This window comes from Hypomesus nipponensis, chromosome 13 (assembly GCF_054491055.1).
Source record: "Hypomesus nipponensis isolate SF chromosome 13, ASM5449105v1, whole genome shotgun sequence".
NCBI classification, from domain to species: domain Eukaryota; kingdom Metazoa; phylum Chordata; class Actinopteri; order Osmeriformes; family Osmeridae; genus Hypomesus; species Hypomesus nipponensis.
The window spans coordinates 10,467,501-10,484,569 of record NC_140373.1 but is presented as its reverse complement, the minus strand read 5'-3'; the positions used below and the strand labels follow the sequence as shown (position 1 = coordinate 10,484,569).

At 48.0% G+C, this 17,069-nt stretch overlaps 1 protein-coding gene across 1 annotated transcript in view; it reads right to left on the bottom strand.

Moving 5' to 3' along the window:
• Positions 1–17,069, bottom strand: part of prkg1b (protein kinase cGMP-dependent 1b) — a 61,708-nt gene that overhangs the window by 37,092 nt on the left and 7,547 nt on the right. Inside the window, exon 3 of the mRNA XM_084670044.1 lies at positions 7,712–7,825. Coding sequence (XP_084526170.1) covers positions 7,712–7,825 — 114 coding nt within the window. The remainder of the gene's footprint in view (positions 1–7,711; positions 7,826–17,069) is intronic.

Sequence of the window (17,069 nt, the reverse complement as noted above, 5' to 3'; positions counted from 1 at the left end):
TGTCAATAACTTAAAACCATTCATCAGCTAGCGAGAAGTCTGATATTACCTTCAAGGCTGAGAGGGTCTGCATGTTGTTATTATTCTGTGAAGAGGAATCCGTCAGTGTGAGTGTGTGTGTGTGTGTGTTTGTGCGTGCGTGTCTGTGCATTTGTGTGTGTGCATCTGTGTGTGTGTGCGTGTGGGTGCCACCACTTGTCACTGGGGTTTTCCGAAACCCTTTTACACCAAGCTAACAGCCCGTGGCAGTGTCACTATGGCAACTAATTGAAATGAAAATATTTATTTATTTATGTATCTTGCCTATGCTTATTGGTATGCCTTCCTCCATGCTAATAGCAATCATAACCTGTTCCAAGGACTCCCTTGTCTGGGGGGGAGTGACAGATGCCCATTAGAGTACCACAGTAATCCAACCTGTGTCACGCACCAAAAGCCTGTTCCACACAGAGTAATGAGAATAATGAGTAAAACGGAGGTGAAGTAGGGAGTCAGGTGGCTAGGGCTAGTAATCTGAAGGTTGCCAGTTCGAGTCCCGGCTGGTGCACATGTCTTTGTGTCCTTAGGCAAGGCACTTCACCCTACTTGCCTCGGGGAGAATGTCCCTGTACTTACCCTGTAAGTCGCTTTGTAAGTCGATAAGAGCGTCTGCTAAATGACTAAATGTAAATGTAAGTAGAGTGCAAGACTATCCCTTTATCCTCATCGAGACAGAGATTGTCAGTCAGGTAAACTTCAACAGGGAGTGGATGAACAGACGCACCTGGTTGGGTTTATATCCTGTCTGTTTGAGTCATCTACCAGCTGGGTACAAGATCACAACCTATCAGATCCTAGCTGGGGAGACTTACATCACAGACAAATCACCCGGGCCTGTAGAAGATTGTGGTTGTCACTAGCAACACAAGCAGGTACCCTGTGCTCTGTAAAGCGGTCAGAGGTCAAGCAGATGTGGACATACGCCACATGGACTCGACCCCCTGGCCTCTTCAGAGTGAGCTAGACCCAGGAAAGGGGCGAGGGTAGAGAGGGAACCATCTATTATTCATAACTCACCCAGACTCCATAGAACATAGTTACTCCACCAACCCCCCTGCTCGATTTATTGATTCATCTTTGAAGCCTGAGGACTATAGAACATGTGTGTGTGTGTGTGTGTGCGGGGGTGGGGGGTCAGTATCAGTAAACTAGCTGTTGGCTGAAGACGTCGAAAACCAGGGCCCTCAAAACTCCTTCAATCTACCCTCCTCTGTCCACCCTCCTCTCTATCTTCCTCTATCTCTATCCTCCTCATCTAACCACCCTCCTCTCTATCTTCCTCTATCTCTATCCTCCTCATCTAACCACCCTCCTCTCTACCTATTCATCCATCTATGCTCCTCTTTCCATCCTCCTCTCTCTACCCTCCTCTCTCTTTCATCTCTCCATCCATCTATTAGAATTCTACATGACTATTCCAAAACCTGGGGGAGTGGGCGGAACAGAGAAACGGTGAGGGGTTGATGTGATTGGACTCATTCATGCAAGCAGTGGTCGCCGAGGGGTCAAACGCTCTGATTGGTGGACTCTGAATTGAAGGGGGCGGTCTCTTAAACAGTCACCTATGTGACCTTGAAGACATGCGCTGAATTCCAATAATGTCATTGTTCTCTGAGGAGTTTTTAGAAGTCAGCGGGAAGATATTAGCACTCCTCATGTAACACACACAGACATAAATAGATTTCACAAATACACACACACACACATACACAGGGTTCCAAAAATGAAGAAAGCAACATAAATGATCATCTTTCTGCTTCCTCCATCAGATCCAGACATCTGACCAGCAATTAGTTTGGGATCAGTTTGATGCAGTGCCAATATGACACACCCACACATGTATATGACACACGCACACAAACACCAACACCAGCACACACAAACACCAACATACACACAAACACCAACACACACACAAACACCAACACACACAAACACACACAGTACTCTGTCTTCTCCTTAGATCAATGCTCTCTCTAAAATGTTTGGCTCATTTGTGACTAATGCTGTTTTCTCGACTGGAAAAAAAGGACAACCTTTATTGTTTCTTTGGACTCATTTCCATTCCAGGCCTAATGTCTCTGGCAAATGCTATGAATCTGTCTGGAAGCCAAAAGATTAACATTTATATAACTCAGTCACCTCTTTCCTGCTGCTCATAGTTGATACTTCAGAGGCAGGAGAGCTGGATTTGCTGGAGCCGTTAGACTGACACTAGACCACCAACACACACTTCACAAGTAACACACACACACACACGTACAAACACGAGCAAGGCATAGACACAAGCACGCAAAAAAGACACATACGCACATTCTAAGACACACACAGAGACACACAAACACACACCTGTCAAACAGTCTCTCTAGAGGAGGTGGAGGCTGTTTGAGGCTGTGATCCATCCCATAATAGTCCACCTGGCAGTTATCTCCTGTTCCTGTCTTGTTGATGCATCCCATCACCTACCTTTCTGAAGAGCAGCTACCAGATACATGCAGAGCAATATCTTAATGGAACCACGATCAAAAGAGGATAATAATTCATACAGTTGCCGTTGCGCTCCCACTACCAACAAAATGATTCATTAAGCTAAGTCATTCCTGTGTAGGTGAAATTGAAAAGCACCGTAGCTTGTATCTAGGTCACCATAGCACCCTAGATCGAGTCATAAATTACTAGATCCATAGATTAATCTCCCTGGACAGTCCCATTAGAGAAAGTAAGGTGTTGCCTACTAGGGAGGAGTGGGGCTGGTAGTGTGGGGTGGGGTTTAGTGTGTGATTGGTGCATTTTGGTCAAGTCTCTCTCATACTATTGGTTACTATTTAGACATCAGGAAGCTGCATCCACCTGTTCGGATAGGTTACCTGATAATGAGCTCATGACACACTACTGTGTTTGTGACTCGTGTAAAGGGCTCTCTCTCCGTACACTGTAATCTATGCGGGACCTACGAGGGCTGCAAAGGCAGCATCTGGCAGTCGAATCAAAAGCTCCACGTCATCTGGAAAGACATTTCCTCATTCATTTCAATCAAGGCTGCCTGAGGTTTCGGTTTGATTTGTTTGACTTCATTAGAGAGTAATATAATTGCCTCAGGGTGAAAAAACAACATGTTCTTAGAGAAAACATGCTACAGAGTGAACAAGCATGTTCTGTTTACTACAAGTAATACAGACTGTCTGTACAGCAGTCAGTCAGCCAGTCAGCCAGTCAGTCAGTCAGCCAGTAAGTGGGCATGTGGGTACAACCACTACCCAGGCAGCAGAAAATGTGTGTGCGTGTGTGTGCATGTATAATCCCAACCCACCATCCACCCACCCACACAAACATCCTGTGGGGTGTGGGTCCATGGTAGTGACAGTGCTGGGCCAAGCAGGGTGTGTGTGTGTGAGACACAGGCTGGGGTCCAGTGATAACCAGCCTTGTAAGGTATGCAGGACCAGGCTGTGCTGGTCATCAACTCACTTCAGGCAGATGGCTGGCGGTTTATGACTCGTTGCCATACAGCTGAGGCCCTGGGTCTGGGATGTTTAGAATGCAACCTCCAACTCTTCCTCTATGTTTAAAATGAACATCGCTGGCCTCCGCCTATTTGATGTTTTGCACCTTATATCCCTCCTCTGGCACATCTTTAAAGGCTGGGAGTAAAGAGGAGATGACAGGAGATGAGAGGAGAGGAGAGGAGAGGAGAGGAGAGGAGAAGAGAAGAGAAGAGAGGAGAGGAGAGGAGAGGAGAGGAGAGGAGAGGAGAGGAGAGGAGAAGAGAAGAGAAGAGAAGAGAGGAGAGGAGAGGAGAGGAGAGGAGAAGAGAAGAGAAGAGAAGAGAGGAGAGGAGAGGAGAGGAGAGGAGAGGAGAGAGGAGAAGAGAGGAGAAGAGAGGAGAGGAGAGGAGAGGAGAGGAGAAGAGAGGAGAGGAGAGGAGAGGAGAGGAGAGGAGAGGAGAGGAGAAGAGAAGAGAAGAGAAGAGAGGAGAGGAGAGGAGAGGAGAGGAGAGAGGAGAAGAGAGGAGAAGAGAGGAGAGGAGAGGAGAGGAGAGGAGAGGAGAAGAGAAGAGAGGAGAGGAGAGGAGAGGAGAGGAGAGGAGAGGAGAGGAGAGGAGATGACAGGAGATGAGAGGAGAGGAGAGGAGAGGAGATGACAGGAGATGAGAGGAGAGGAGAGGAGAGGAGAGGAGAGAGGAGAAGAGAGGAGAGGAGAGGAGAGAGGAGAAGAGAGGAGAGGAGAGGAGAAGAGGAGAGAAGAGAAGAGAAGAGAAGAGAGGAGAGGAGAGGAGAGGAGAGGAGAGGAGAGAGGAGAAGAGAGGAGAGGAGAGGAAAATAGACAGGAAAGGAGAGAAGGGCCGCTGGCAGGGGAGCAGCCCCATAAACTCTGAACGACATCTGGATGGTAGTAACCTTGGAGACAGGAAATGCCACCTGAGGAATTCACACAGAGGGAGGAGGGGGGGAAGTGAAGAGTGGGGAGTGGGAGCTTGAGATAATAGTAGGACAGAACCAATTAGTCTGGGTCGTGTCTTTGCTGACGCTTCATATTGAGGGGGCTCGTTCCAGAATGATCTGCCTGTCAGCTGACTCAAGGTCTTCCTACACTAGTAGGAACAAGGACAGGGAGGAGAGAAAGGGAAGGAAGGGGAATGAGGGAATTAGTTAAGAAGACATGGAAGGGGTGGCACAGGGGAGAGGTGAAGGGCAGGAGTGGAAAGGTCAAGGGTTAAACACATTTAGTGGGGTGTTTGTTGTAGAAAGATTATTGGCAATTTCTGAAAGTAGGCCTGTGTTTGGTATTCCAATAATTCAATTATTTCTCCAGCCACTCGTCCAAGTCCAAAGTCGAATTCACTCATTCATTCCTTAACCGCACAGTTCACTCCTTCATTCTGAAACCTCACAATTCCCTCCATTCAGAAACCTGATAATTCACTCCTCCACACTGTTCCTGCATCCTACAGTAATCTCCTGCAGAACCAACCATCCAGTAAGGAGCAAGTAAACCATGGCAACAACACGAAAACCCACCAAACAGTTTCCCACCCAGAAGCACCAAGTCACAGTGAAAATGACAATCTTTTGCTGATGTGTCATCTGACACCAACACACACACACACACACAGGCACAAACACACTTGCATACACAGATGCAGGTACACATTAGAAACAGTTTTAGAACCCATTCCAGCTGCTTGGTATCATCAGGAGAGATATCATTTGAGAGAAAGACAGAGAGATGGAAAGAGAGTGGCAAGAGAGAGAGAGAGAGAGAGAGAGAGAGAGAGAGAGAGAGAGAGAGAGAGAGAGAGAGAGAGAGAGAGAGAGAGAGAGAGAGAGAGAGAGAGAGAGAGAGAGAGAGAGAGAGAGAGAGAGAGAGACAGACAGACAGACCAAGACAGAGAGAGACAGAGAGCGCCACACTCAATTACTTCTCATACCCTTTTGTTAGACTCCCTATTACCCTATGTTACCTCTCCCCTTCTCCCTCAACACACACACACACACAGGTCTATGTGCTGGTCTGGGGTCAGTTGATGTTCCCAGTTGTAAATGAAGCTCTGACATCTGATCTGAGACCAGAAGCTGGAAGGAGAAGCCTCTCGCTGGGGCAGTCACAGGTGGGCAGTAATGGAGAGTTTTAATGAAACCGTATGATTGACTGGTCCCGGTCTTTGTGGATGGCAACACTGGCATATGGGGGCCCAATCCAACTGTTCCCCCGGGATCCTGCACAAACAGTCAGGGTGGCGTTTCTATGGCAACAGGCATCCGTTCGGCCTACGACACCTGAGTGGAGGGGCAGACAGGGGGACTTTACCGCGCCCTCCTAAACACAGCCCATAATACTCACTAATGAGTCTTCTAGGAGAAACAACAAGGGTTGTTAGAAAGAGAGAGAGAGAAAGAGAGTAGGAATCCTGAAGGATGGATGGAGAGGGAGGGGGAGAGAGAGAGAGACAGAGAGAGAGAGACAGAGAGAGAGAGAGAGAGAGAGAGAGAGAGAGAGAGAGAGAGAGAGGTAGAGAGAGAGAGAGAGAGAGAGAGAGAGAGAGCAGTTATGTCCAGCAGCTCCTCATCTGTTCATATATAGAGGTAAACCTCCTGAGTTCTGAACACACAGTCCTCATATTAAGATGTGATGAAACACCTCCGATGGATGATAGAGAGTGTGAGAGTGGGAGGGATAGAGAAGGAAGGATAGAGAGATAAGGGGGATACACAGTAAGGGCAAGAGAGAGAAGGACAGAAAGAGGAAAAGAGAGACAGTGGGATATTATGGCAGGGTGAGTGTGTGTGTGTGCGTGCTTTCAAACCCTCCATTCCTCTGTCCATGTCTCCCTCCTCAGCTTGTGAACATCACGTGTCCCTGCTGACAGCGTCATCTGAGCAGAAACCACGCAGGCTTATAATGTGCCTGAGCTTCGGTAAAAGCATCAGTATCTTCAAACACACACACATACCGGATGGACAGTGGCACGCATCTACACACACACACACACACTCATGAATTGAATGCTTTGTATAATTGTAAAACGTGTCTATCACTGCATTGCTGGAGTCCTGAGTACGCACTCAAACATGAAGAAACGTGTGCATGTGTTTCCAATGCGCGCTGGTACAGAGCATGTACGAGGGCATGTCCGCGCGTGCCCGGCGCACGCTGCCTCCTTTTAAAAGGGTGGGCGTGACAGAGTGGGAGGCGTGCGACCCAAGCTTCGAGCTCTTTCCCGGAAAAATCTATTTGATAGATGAAAAACAAATGGGGAGGAGGACGCACACGAAGGCTCCTAATCAGATTCCTGATCGAGAGCGCCCACTTGGGCGCTTTGGGCCGGGCCCAGACACACAGCTGGTCCTGCAGCAGCGCCAGAGCCATAAACATGCAACACCAGCTTCTCTCTGGGTCAGGGCACCTTATTTATGTCAGGGGGCATAACACAAAGGCCCTCTTTATGAGCAGAGACTCTATCAGAGGCGGTCCCTGGTGATGGACCAGCTGCAGCAGACAGGAGGGGGGGGGGGGGGGGCTGGGGGGCGTCATCTGGGGCGAGGGTGTTCTTCCAGGTGTGTGAGTGTGTGTGTGTGTGTGTTCTTCTCCCCTGTGTGTATGTCCTTGGTCTCCCTGTTCCTCTCCCCTCTGTGTGCGTGTGTCTGGTCTACCTATTCTTCTCCTGTGTGAGTGTGTGTGTGTGTGTGGTGGGGAGTGCGTGTGCGTTTGCATGTATGTGGTGTAGTGAGCCCAGGTGCGTTTGCCAGCCGTCCACATTATTAAAGCATCTTCAGCGTGACCCTGTTTGAAGGTGGAGTCAGTCCTGTGCTGAGAGGGCGGAGGCAGGAGAGGGTGGAGGGTGAAGAAGGACAGGGAGAGCACCCAGAAGCTGATGGAGGTGACAAAGGTGAACCATCTGACCGTGGGGAAATGTACACCACTGGTGCCTCACAGCCACAGAGACGCTGGGCAGCTCTGACTGGACTAGACGAGACACTCACCTCAGATCAGATTCACAGGGAAACTCCTGGTACATTAGTGGTGAAGGGGTAGTTGAATTGGACCAGACAAAACCCGATTAGACCAGACTAGACCATAACAAACCAGACTAAACTGGACCAAACGGATCCAGACCAGATAAGAATCACCCGGACTAAACCGGATTGAACCGGATTCAATGGGCAGCACTCACTCTTGACGGTGGCCGTGCGGGTGCAGTTGTAGAGGATGGCCAGCTCTCCGAACACCTTCCCTGGGCCCATGGTGCACAGCTTCATGCTCTCCTTCGTCACCTCCACCTTCCCATCTGCGGAGAGAAACCACAAAACACACTCTTTCAGACCCGGCAGAGGTGCGGCCAGGCGGTCGGAGAGGAAGAGGGCATGACAGCAGGGGTGTTCTGCGGCGCAGCGGGCGGCAGGGGGAGAGGAGGGGAGGAGGGGAGGGTGGCGGACGAGGGAGGGAGGGAAAGAGGAGAGGGAAAGGGGGAGAGGAAGGGAGGAGGGAGGGAGAGGGAATGAGGGATCACAACACAGCCTCTCAGAGAGAGATGGGAGGACGGGTTTACATGAGGGAAGAGGATTAGTCAAAACAGACATGAGTCTGGGGTTGATAATAAAGTGATGGGTTGAGGGAGGGGGAGGGAGGGAAGGGGGGAGGGATTGACAGAAGGAAAGGATGATATGAGAGGAGGAAAGCAAAATGGAAAGGCTTAATGACGAGAAGAGACATTGACAGTCACTTCTGAAAACACCACAGTGTTTGATGGTATCTGAGAAAGAAGGGAGAAGGAGGGAGAGGAGGGAGAAAGAGGAAGGAAAGGTGGAAAGTGAATATAAAAGTGAAAAGTGAACGCAGGATCATTTATTCATAGCCTCTCTCTACGCTTAAACAGCCAAAGACAAAGAAGAGAATTGCAGTTACGAAAGACAGCTGACCTGGTTGGCCGATACCTGGCGTGGAGCACTTACAGCCCTGGAGCGACTCCAAGTAAAGATCCGATGGAACAGTGTGTGACTGACCCAGAGAGAGAGAGAGAGAGAGAGAGAGAGAGAGAGAGAGAGAGAGAGAGGATTCAGATGGAGAGAGCTAAAGACAGAGATGTGGAGGTAAAGATAACGAAAAAGACAGATTAAAAGAGTCAAAGACAGAGAGAAAAGAAAGAGCGATTCAGAGGGAAAGAGACATAGCATGAAAAAGATAGAGCACGATAGAGAGAGAGTGCATTCCTCCAAGCCACAGCTCACGGCACTTCATTAAAGTCAGACTAAATCATGTATAAAACGTTTAAAAGGGTACAGAGGAGCTGAACGGGGGCCGGTGCGATATTGAGTCTGAGAGAGATCCAAATGAACCCGACCCCATTTCATCACATCATTCCTCTTGGCCCCAGTCGAAAACCCTGTATGAAAAAAAAGACAGCTCTTCTAGAAATCTATCAGGAAGGGTTCAGGGCTCTCACTTTACTCCCTGTCACACCTGAAAACAAGCTGCAGGATCAGTAGACGGCTCCCTTAACACCGCCGACCGCCACAAAGTAATAGTCTGCATGGAACGCGACAGCGAGAGTGAAAAGAGAGAGAGAGAGAGAGAGAGAGAGAGAGTGAGAGAGAGAGAGAGGGAGAGGGAGAGAGAGAGGGAGGGAGGCAGAGAATGGTGGCGAGAGAGGAGAAAAGCATTATCTCTTTATCTCCGCCCTCCTCTGTCCCTCCTTCCTCCCGACACGTTTATTACATCTCTGTCATGCGCCTGACAGCTTTATCTAACGGGAGCGACAGCAGGAATATGAACAGGGGATGAAGAAGGAGAGGGGGGGGGGGGGCGACGATGGGAACCCTGTTTATCTTCTCCACAATTGGACCGTCTTCCACAGCGGTGCATCTTGGTCGCGGCGTCTGCTTCCTGTCGTACAACGTGTGCATTTCCTGACAGGAAGTGGGGGACTGGGCATGACCAGGCATGTTTGTAATTGTCTAATATCCTGCTGGGCACTGATGGACACGATGGATAGGAGAAGAGAAAAACAGACAAGGGCAGATACAAAGAGGAGAGGACAGGATGGGCCATTCACTCTGGTTCAGTCAGTTTGAAAATAAACTCACAAGTGGAGAATCATTTGGAAAGAAGGAAAGTCTAGCGGGAACAGACAGTTGAAAGGTGTCATTTCCTGAACACCCTTAATGACTGGATGCTGATTGCGAGAGTCACAGTTGACCGTTCATACTTCCCACTGCCAAACGAAAGCGATTGTTGTTTTGCCCATTTCCAGTTTGGTCCACACATTCACATAACCAGCTGTTCTCCATAGCTGTCTGATTCAGCTGCAAAAGCAAGGGGCATGGATCGGTGTGAGTCAGGTTTCGAGTGTGTTTCTCTGTGCTGTCCTGGGGCTATTACAACCTCAGGGGGCCAGCCAGTCAGGCCCACTACAACAGCACCACACCCCCGGTAAGAGCACAGCCACACGCTAAAAGCATTTAGAGGTGCGTGACCCCCAAAACATTCCCACAGCAATGTCAGCTCTCTGGGTAGTTTCACACCCTACTAACACACAGTGCATCCTGACTGCTCCTCACGTGCCCCCCCCTCCTCCTCTTCGCCTTCTCTCTCTCTCTCTCTCTCTCTCTCTCTCTCTCTCTCTCTCTCTCTCTCTCTCTCTCTCTCTCTCTCTCTCTCGCTCTCTCTGTGTGAACTGACCAGGCTCGGGATCCCCACAGACACACCTTGGCTTCAGCTTGCTAGTGTTTTTGGTGGATTCTTCTGGAATGCGCTCAGGATCGATGCACTCACAACAACCTTTGTACCTAGGGATGAGGCTGGGGCTGGGGCTGGGGCTGGGGTTGAGGCTGGGCCTGGGACTGAGGTCTGGGTGGAGGCTGGGATTGAGGCTGGGGATAAGGCTGGAGCTGAGGTATGGGTTGAGGCTGAGGCTGAGGCTAAGACCGGGGCTGGGGCTGGGTCCTGGTTGAGGCTGGGGTTCTTTACTTCTCATTCTCACCAGCTAGGAACAGTACACTGTTAGCTAGGTCATCCTGCTGCCTTCCTCAATCATTTGAATACAGTTATGTTACATGGTCCCTCTATGGAAAACAGGTGCAGCGCCTAATCTTATCTTCCTGTGCTATATTCCGCTGTTCTCCTCCGATGTCCTACATCTACAGAGCTTCAACCAACCTACCGCCATTTCTCCGTTTTCAGGCCAAGAAAATCTGGCACAGATGTCAAAACTGGGATGTGTGGAACTGCAATGATGTCGGCAACCTGGTATAGCTGGGGCTGTGATCACATGACCAGGACTTCCTTCAACATGCAGGACTTCCTTCAACATGCTTCTCAACAGACCTATTGATGCAGTACTCTGATAATGCAGCAAATGTAGGTTTCATTGAGGGCTTATACTTATACCTACGAAAGAATGCAGTCTCATAAACGAATGGCGTGAAAATTAGCAGTCTTTAGGCTTGTATGCTTCTGGGGTTTGGCTCCTGCGTATCTGCCCTACCCTGCTAATGATGCTCTTATTTGCCACCTGTTCAAATGTCAGCCATTCCAAATGTCACGGTCCTCTCCTCTGCCTGTTCAGCCAAGTCTGTCAGATATGTTTACTGGATTACTGTATTAAAGAACAAACAACCAGTATCACCGAAAGAGAGAGAGAGAGAGACATGAGAGGCAGGGAGAAGAGAACAGAATGAGCGAGCGAAGGAGAAAAGAAAATGACAGGACAGAAGAGTGAAAGAGAAGAAGAGAGAGAGAAGATGAAGAGGAGAGCGAGACGGGTTAAGACGTTGAGACCGTGTGGAATCAAGATTTCTCACAATGGGATGTTTGCCCACACCAGAGACAACAATGAAATCAATTTCCCAGGCCCTTTCCCTCAATCACTTCCCTTCTATGGCTCTCTCGCCCTCCTCCTCTCCACCTCTCCAGCTCTCTCGCCCTCCTCCTCTCCTCTCTCTGCTCCTTTCCCGGGCACCTTTACATCCATGGATAAAACCCCCCCTGCTATTCCTGAAGCCAAAGGAGGAGGAGAGAAAGAGAGGAGGTGGAGAGGAGGAGAGGAAGACTGATTTTTGGTTGAGGCCTCCACAGACCTGTAACCCCATGCTGCCAGCTGCCTGTCAATCATGGAGCCTCCTTCTGTGAAGTTATTGAACACCCAAATGTCAGCGCTCCTGACAGCCTGTGGGGATCGAACACTGGTCTCACACACAGGGGTCAACGCTTTGCTCTAATGGTGAGGGATGAGCCGCACTCTCTTTTCCATTTGCCTAAACAAGCCGTGGGACAAACGTTTACACCATAAGAATGGAATGTTTACAGGAGGCAAATGACGGGTAGTTTGCCTTATGTAATCTACAGTTGGCATTTCGCACCATGAGACCATGTATCTCTTCTCTATAGCCTGTTTGCATACGCAGCACCATACACACACACACACACACATGCATGCACACACGTCCACACACACACACACACACACACACACACACACACACACACAGAAAATACACACGCACACACACACCAAAAGAGCAACAGCATGTGTGTGTATCATTACACCTTTAATACTGAGCCTAGAGAGGCTCATTAGGCCCCACAAACACATGCACTCCCTAATGGATGGAGATCTGAACTGGTTTGGTGTCTCTCCCTCTCTCACACACACTCCCACGCATGCTCTGCGGGCTCACAGGTTAGTGTGAAAATAATTAGTGAAGCTGAGGGAACATCTTACACGGCATCTTCAACAAACAGCCTACCTAAAATGAATAATGATCTTAAATGACTGTGATTATCTCACAAGCTGTCCATTGATGACTGATATTAACATTAGTATACAAACAGACGAACATGCTTGATGTGACAACAACATGCATTTGTTTCAAACCCTTGGGGCCAGGCATGGATGCTAACCAGTCAAGCCCAGATGTGCCTAAGAGTTGCATGACGCAAATCTAATGTAGCTTAGCAACAATGTTCCACATCTCCTCCTCTAATGCTCTCTCACTCTGTGGCTTCCTTTCTCGTCTTCCTACAGTATCTCTCTCTCTCTTTCTCTCCTGCTTTGCAGGATAAAGGAATGGTATGGTGTGGTGAGGTACTAATTGACAGTGGTCGATTCGGGAGAATCGGGCTCTCTCTATCAGAGCTAAAGTGGGCTAGTAAAGGGTCTGATAGCCCAAATCAGGACCCAGTTGGAGTGTGCAGGTATCCAATTATGCACAGTGTGTGTGTGTGTGCGTGTGTGGGTGTGTGTCTGAATTTGTGTATGAGTCAGGCCTCTGTGTAAGTGAAATCCACATGTGGTAAGGTTCAATCTAATTGACACTTAAGAGACCAGAGAGGGAGAGAGAGAGAGTGGTATGATTGTATATAAAAAGAGAGAGAGAGACACACACACACACACAGATATTTGTATTACAGTGGAAAAGTATTTCAGTAAAGGTGCATTTTATTTGGGTATGAAGTGAAAGTAACTAAGTTTGTTTGATTTGTATCACAGTTGAAAGTTACTAAAAGTATGTTTGATTTGTATCACAGTTGAAAGAAACACTTGAAAGTAACCACAGAGCATTTGTTTAGCCTCAAGGGAACTGACAGTTACGACCTAACTGTAAAAGAAGTGGGCTGACCCCTTGCAAAACAAGCCCTTCATCATAGAACAAGCACTCCCCAAGCACTCTAACACCAAGCACTAAATCTTTTCTGGTAGTTAAGCTAGAAATATTGCTTGGTTCCCTACTTGTTAGGGGTTTAGCTGTGACAGTGGTTGGGTGTCTGGGTTGTAACATGCTTCGACAAGATCTGGTGAGGCTTCACACACGCCGCACACTAGTTCGGCAGGCTACAGTGGTGGATCTGTGGCACTTTAGAAAAGATGACATCCTGTCCGTCACGCTTAGTCTCCAAAACACGGTCGTGCATCGGTGCATTCAAGATTTGGACGCTTACAAAATCACTCATCCAGTTGAGGTCTTTGTATGATAGCCTTTCCATGCATACAGCTCTGTGCACAACTACAGAGAGACTAAGAAAGGGAGAGATAGGGAGAGAGAGAAAGAGCGAGGGAGAAAGAGGGAGAGAGATAGATAGGGAGAGAGAGCTAGGAAAAGAGAGCAAATAATAAAGATAGGCAGACAGAATAAGGGAGAGAGAGAGAGAAAAAGGGAGATACAGATATATCTCTTTATTTTTGTCTCCCTATCTCTGTCTCTTCCTTCATCTCTCTCGTTTTCCCTCCCTCTCTGTAATTATCTCTAGCTCTCTACCTTCTCTCTCTCTCTCTCTCTCTCTCTCTCTCTCTCTCTCTCTCTCTCTCTCTCTCTCTCTCTCTCTCTCGTCCCTTTCTCTCTCCTATCTATCTCTCTCTCTCTCCTATCTATCTCTCTCCCACTTTCTCATAGACACACCTCCCTCTTCCGTTCTATCTTAATCCCCGTTTCTCTCTGGAGATATCATGAGGTGCTAGAAAACAAATTACGTTCTAATGCAAATGTTGAGTGGTACAACCTGTGTGTTGAAAACATCCATGAATACGCTAAGGTCTAAATGAACCCGTCCTTGGCATGCTAATGTTGAAGAGACGAAAAGGAGCGCATCCATCTATCGGGCCACGAAACAGCAATGCACGTCCCAATTCTTCTTTTCATTGAAATGATTTCCTTCCCCTCTCCTTTCTATTCTTCTCCTCTCTTCTATTCCTCCCGAACAGGGGGACTGACGGGGTCCATTTGCACATAAATGGTGAATTATTGCTCTCCGAGCATGGAAGTGTATGGAAATGATTAGAGGGACATTTGAATTTTCAATGCTGATTACTGACCATTTATTCTGTGTGGGAGGAGACCTGGAATTAAAAGGGTTGTGGTTGCTCTTCCAGTAGCGGTTAAGGAAGATACGATTAGCTTGTCTTTGGAAGAATCCCATATTGTTGGCATAAGTGTGTGTCTGTGCATTTGTGAGTGAGTGTGTAGGCTAAGGTGTATGGGAGGTAGCCAAGTACAAACGGAACATTTTTGAGTACCAGAGATTTGCTTTGTACCTTTACAGACTGAGTTCACAAGAGCCCTCAACTTTGATGCAAAGTAACTTTGGGGTTCGTTTAACAATCTGCACCAATCTAAATTCTAATATTGTTATTCTAGTAAGAATAAGTGATATTATGAATTCATCTCACAGCTCAGAACTCATCATTACCAACCCAGCCGTCTGAGTATCACATACTTCTCTCTGAGGACAGACAAAGTGTAGACTTCTGAGACCAGCTACAGCACACTGCTACCAACTGACAGAGACAGAGAGAGAGAGAGAGAGAGAGAGAGAGAGAGAGAGAGAGAGAGAGAGAGAGAGAGAGAGAGAGAGAGACAGAGAGACAGAGAGACAGAGAGACAGAGAGAGAGAGAGAGAGAGAGAGAGAGAGAGAGAGAGAGAGAGAGAGAGAGAGAGAGAGTGAGAGTGTGAAGCCATGGAGGCTTGTTGACACCTAATGAATCTGTCTATCGGGTTTCAGGCTTACGAACTTGAGGGACATGTGAGTCAACTCCTGGAATGAATATTTATACTAACACGCACACACGTGCGCACACACACACACCCATCATTTACTTTTCGGACAGGCCCAGAGTTTCCAGTCTGCATCAGAAAGAGCTTGCGTTGCTCTTCACAGATCACTTCCATTGGAGGTAGTCTCAGCTGTTAGCTCATCTGAACTACATCTCCCAGCCCCCACCTGGACAGGAAGGCGTGCATACTGGGGTGTTTGTCTACAGCATGTTCTCCCCAAGACATCACATGGGTCTAAGACCACCGCAAACATCTCAACAGGACAGAGGCCTCAGTGTCTCTCACATACAGCGCAGCTGTTATCACGTAAAGGCTTGTGTTGATGTTTACATGAACAGCTGTCAATATTTATATAGGAGGTATATAGGAGCCACAAGGCAGTTCCCAGATCCTAACTGATTTGTATATTCATGGGAATGTAAATAAAACGCCGGAGCCAAGCTTGAGCATCCGGTTGCTATGCGACCGGAGACAGCTTTGCATCTTGTTTTCTGATGGTTAAGGGGCTGCTACATTTTGGCTTTAAGTCAGCACAGCGCATATCCGCTACATCTGTGCCTTTCCAAAAACAGAATTAATGAGTTCCACAGTTTCATCCAATTTAAATATCACAAACACAAACACACACACACACACACACACACCGAAAGAAACCCTCCATCACACACACACACAGAAATACCCCCCCCCCACACACACACACACACACAAAGTAAGAAAGGCCCACACAAACACACATACAGGAAAACACACAAATACACACCAAAAAGTACCACGCGGCGCAGAAGTATCAAATATAGCAGTCCTCATCACAGTCAATCATGATCACTGCTCTGTTGAAGGATGAATGCCTTCCTCTTCCTGGGTGTGTCTGACAGTAAATCTGGAGGACAGACACACACACAGGGTAGAATGGAGTGTTGGTATTCCATCCGTAATAGTGAGAAATGTCAATTCCACAAGTGTGTGTGTGTGTGTGTGTGTGTAAGTGTGTGTGTAAGTCTGTGTGCGTGTGTAAGTGTGTGATGCCTAATGTTCATTGTCTGGCCCTGATCTCTCCATGCATGAGCATAGCAGCGTCAGGCTAAGTGATTACTAACAGGCTGAGAGTTCAGCCAGCCAACCAGCATCCACATCAGCGTCATTGTCAACACAGACCTCTTCACCAGCTCTCAATAAAATATCAGAAGAGGATGAAAATTGGGACTAACAAACACACACACACACACATGCAAACACACACACACACAAACACGCACATACGTGCAGTGTGTTTGTATGTAAATGAGGCTGTTTAGGCTAGTGACTGCCCATGTGGAGGGAACAGCAGGATGTCTCTCTCACATTTACACGGCACAAGGAAGGCTATTAGCCACTCCTATTATCCTCTTTATATTTCCGGCACACACACACTGCTCAGATAACAGCACACTTAGGAAAGTTAACTGAACGATGAGAACAGGCATTTGTGTTATCATTGACTCGAAAAAAAACATTTGACAATAATACAGACATGAACACAAACACACACAGACACACACACGCACACACATGCACATACTGCACACATCAAACACGCACATGTACACACACGCACACACACACACATGGCTCAGCTGGGTTCTAAAAAGCGTTAGCCCACAGGCTGGCAGTGGTGGGGTGGCGCTGATTGAAACCGCCGTGTTTATTTGAGCTTGACCCGTTTTGTGTTCCTTGACAGCCTCAATAGATACCCTGCTGTTCAAGCCATTATTACCTTACAATGAACAGAACCTCCCTCTGTTCTGACTGCTCCGTGGGCACTGATGATTGTGGTTATTACCTGTCAGGTGGGAATTCATTTTCAGTCGATTCACCACAGCCCAAATGCAAAATAAAAAAAATCTCTCTGTTTGTGCTCTGTTTTGTTACGTAAGTGGTCTGGCTAAAGTAGCTCGCTGGAAAGCGGGTCCACTCACCTGAAGCGCTAATGCTAACTACTTGTC